General features: G+C 38.4%; 1 protein-coding gene across 2 annotated transcripts in view; it reads right to left on the bottom strand.

The window, feature by feature from the left end:
* Nucleotides 1-3,304, bottom strand: part of cldn19 (claudin 19) — a 17,835-nt gene that overhangs the window by 11,961 nt on the left and 2,570 nt on the right. For both annotated transcript variants that reach the window (XM_015404124.1, XM_015404123.1), the window contains exons 2-3: nucleotides 1,090-1,254; nucleotides 711-795 (exon numbers count right to left, since the gene is read on the bottom strand). In XM_015404124.1, the coding sequence (XP_015259610.1) occupies nucleotides 711-795; nucleotides 1,090-1,254 (250 nt within the window). The remainder of the gene's footprint in view (nucleotides 1-710; nucleotides 796-1,089; nucleotides 1,255-3,304) is intronic.

Below are 3,304 nucleotides of genomic sequence, written 5' to 3'. Positions count from 1 at the left end.
TTCGTTACTTCCCATCTCTGTAAAGCTACCATTGTATTTTTAACTCGTGGTCTTTTCTATTCGAATAAACAGAGACACATTTATCTGGTTGGTGATTGATAAATCGGCTGATAGCTATAGACTAAATTACTAAATTCATTAAAGACAACTGGATTTTAACAGCCAGATTAAGGAGTCCAACCTTTTATGGAAGAGACTAAGAACCCTGGTCAGTAAGTAAATTACAGATATAATCATTCTATTAATAATAATTAATTTGTTTCACCCTTGTTTTGAATGACCTATTATTTAACTATAACTTCCAGTTGTAGTTATTTCATTTATCAGAATCTTCTGGTAAAGTTGCACAACACTCTTTATTAGCCAGAAAAAAAATTGCAAGTTCTCTGAAAATAAATGTAATTTTATTTCCTTTCAAATGTTTCCAGTTTAGGCTTTCTTATAATAAGGATTTACCATTTTTTCATAGATCTAATGAAGACTGATCTGATTTATTATACATTTGGATTTCTTGACCTGTTTAGCTGCTATTATGTGTTTGATTTATGTTTCATAGAGATAATAGTTGAAAGTTTAAAAATTACAAGTTTTTTTAGGCAGGCAGGAAGGTTTCCTACTTCAAATCTTAATATAATGTATTCGATGGGAAATGTTAAAGGATAAAAAATTGCTCTAAACAAGACAGAGATGTAAGATGAGCATCACCATACCTTGCATTGGCCGGTGTATTTGGGTTAAAGAATTGGTAGGACACCTGAGTGGCATACCAGGACACGGACACAAGTGTGCAGAGACCTGCAAAGGAAGAAACAGGATATTTGGTTTTGATTTGTCTCCTTTTTTTAAAAGAGATGCTACAACAAAACAGATTTGGAAGAGTGAGGATCTGTGTTTGGGTCACGTTCCCCTCAGGAATGAGTCTAATTTATGTCTGAGGTCAGCAGATAAATGACCACTTCCTGTTTACAGTTGGGACCTTAACTGCATAACAGAATCCTAGTTTCAGGCTAGAAAAAGGGAAGAACTTCACGTTAAAGAAGGAAATGCATTCCTTTTTTTGGATAGTGAGAAGAAATGATCAAATCAGACCTGCAAGCAGGAAGAGAGCCCCTCCAGCAACAGCAATACGGGTCTTGGTGGAAGGGTTGTTATCTCCAACATTGGTGCACTTCATCCCTACGACGCTGACGATGATGCCGATAAAGCCCAGCAGCACAGAGATCACCATGAGAGCGCGGCATGTCTGGATGTGGACTAAATAATGGAGTAAAAAGAAACGTAAGACGGAGGATGGGTTGGTGCTGTAACAGATGGTTAAAGAAGATTATGTTGAATGTAAAAAAACAACAAACAAACATGTTAAAAACAATAACAAATGTTTCACTGTTTTACTGGAAGAAAACACATAAAACTGGACATTAGGCCGGTAATTGCAAAGGAATTAAGATGCAGATGCTGCAGAGGTCTAACCATAACACTGTCCCACTTTTCACAACATATTTATTTCAAACTTTTAATTTCATAGAGGCGGACTATCTAGCCAAGCTGTGGGATTCCATACGATCCTCCAAATCATCATTCCAGAGCGGCTTTGCTGTTTAAAAATGTGAACACATTGCCCACATTCGCCTCAGCACACACATAACTTAGTGGGAGGAAGAAAATTACACAGAACCACCACATGCTTTCATGCATACATACAAAGTGCACAATGCACTGGCCGTAGGTGGGACAGGCACAGATGATGCTCTTTCTCTGGCAGCCGTAGGACGTGGTGTTCTACGTGCACCACACAGAGAAACCAGTGTGGCTTTGTAACAAAGCTGGATTGTTTTCACAGAGGCATTAATTCCTCCATCAGGGCCGTTTACAGATATACTGTGTAGCAACCAGTGGTCACTGAAATGAAAAAGGCCAAAGGACGGAATAAATAACATTATGAATCATAATAGATAGACAGATGGAGGGAGCTGACGGACGCAATGAAACACGCAGAGCAATTTATGAGAGGAATAGCTTGAATCAATTATTGTTCAAAAGCTCAGTTTGTTTAAATGTTTAAACATTTTGAGCAGAGAGAGGTTTCATTAACACACACTGCCAGTCACAGTGAGTAACGGGGGGGGGGGGGGGGGGGGTGTAAGGCTGGTACTGCCAGCCACAAACTGTCAGTGCGTCTGCTGGTGCCTGTAAGCACGCGTGTTTGTGCAGGCGATGTGAGATCTCATTGTTATGTCACTTCTGACTATTCAGAACAAAATCTACAGCTGCATGAGAAAAGATCAACCAACTAAGCCAACAGCGTGGAGAGATGTTAAAAGGACGCTTCAATTAAACTGAGCCTAACTGTTCTACCTACAAATTAAATAAAGGACATAAACTCTCACCGTTCTCACAAAAAAAGCCCGAGCCAGGAGCTTTGATGCGTCACAGGCTCACAATGGCCCCTACATGTAAGGGCCGGCTGGGGCCACCATAACATGTGATGCAACGGCTGGGAAATGTTTTTAAAGCTAAAGCATTCCTTCACCCGTACTCTAGTGTCACACCCATTACTCGCTGTAAATAACACTCAATGAAAGTTATTTTTTTATATATATTTTCCTGAAATGAACTGAGACAGAGAAGAAAACCTGAATCCATTTAAGATCCATCCAGATGATAACCTGGAAAACTAGAACAGAACTTAGAAGTTTCCTTTGCCAGTTTCATACCAGTGGTTTTCATACATGGATCAAATAAAAAATAATTGTTTCCACAAATCATGAGTCGTCTTTGTGGCTTTGTGACGGAGCAGTTGCAAAATGGCTTTTAAATACCACTTTATTAATTTGCCAAACATTAGACGTTCGTTGTAAAAATTGAACCTAATTAGCATTGCTGTCAATCATTGCAGATGAAACTTAAAGGATTTCATCCCTGTGACCCGTTGCCCTTCAGGTTGCATTCAATGATTTTACGACCTTCTCAGCAGATACTTAGGTCTGCAGAGGAAAACGTGTAAAACATCCAGCACAGGGAGGACAGAGTCTGAAACCTACGGAAGAGGATTAGGGCCACTGGAAAAAAAAAAAAAGTTAACTGATTTCTTTTAATTTTATTTCAGTATAGTATGGGGAAAAATCAGAAAGAGCTCAAATTAGAAACTCTTGTGTCCATTAATGAATTTAAAGCAACCATGAAGAATGTAGTGATGGAGATATGTGCTTGTTTTTCTTGAGATGCTCAATGTGTTTTAACATACTGCTCTGATTTTATTTTTTTATGTTTTTAATTCTTTATTTTTTATTTTGCAAAATGTAAT

Source organism: Cyprinodon variegatus, unplaced genomic scaffold (assembly GCF_000732505.1).
Source record: "Cyprinodon variegatus isolate N-32 unplaced genomic scaffold, C_variegatus-1.0 Scaffold1640, whole genome shotgun sequence".
NCBI lineage: Eukaryota > Metazoa > Chordata > Actinopteri > Cyprinodontiformes > Cyprinodontidae > Cyprinodon > Cyprinodon variegatus.
Note: the sequence above shows the minus strand (reverse complement) of the source record. Positions and strands in the feature narration are given on the sequence as shown.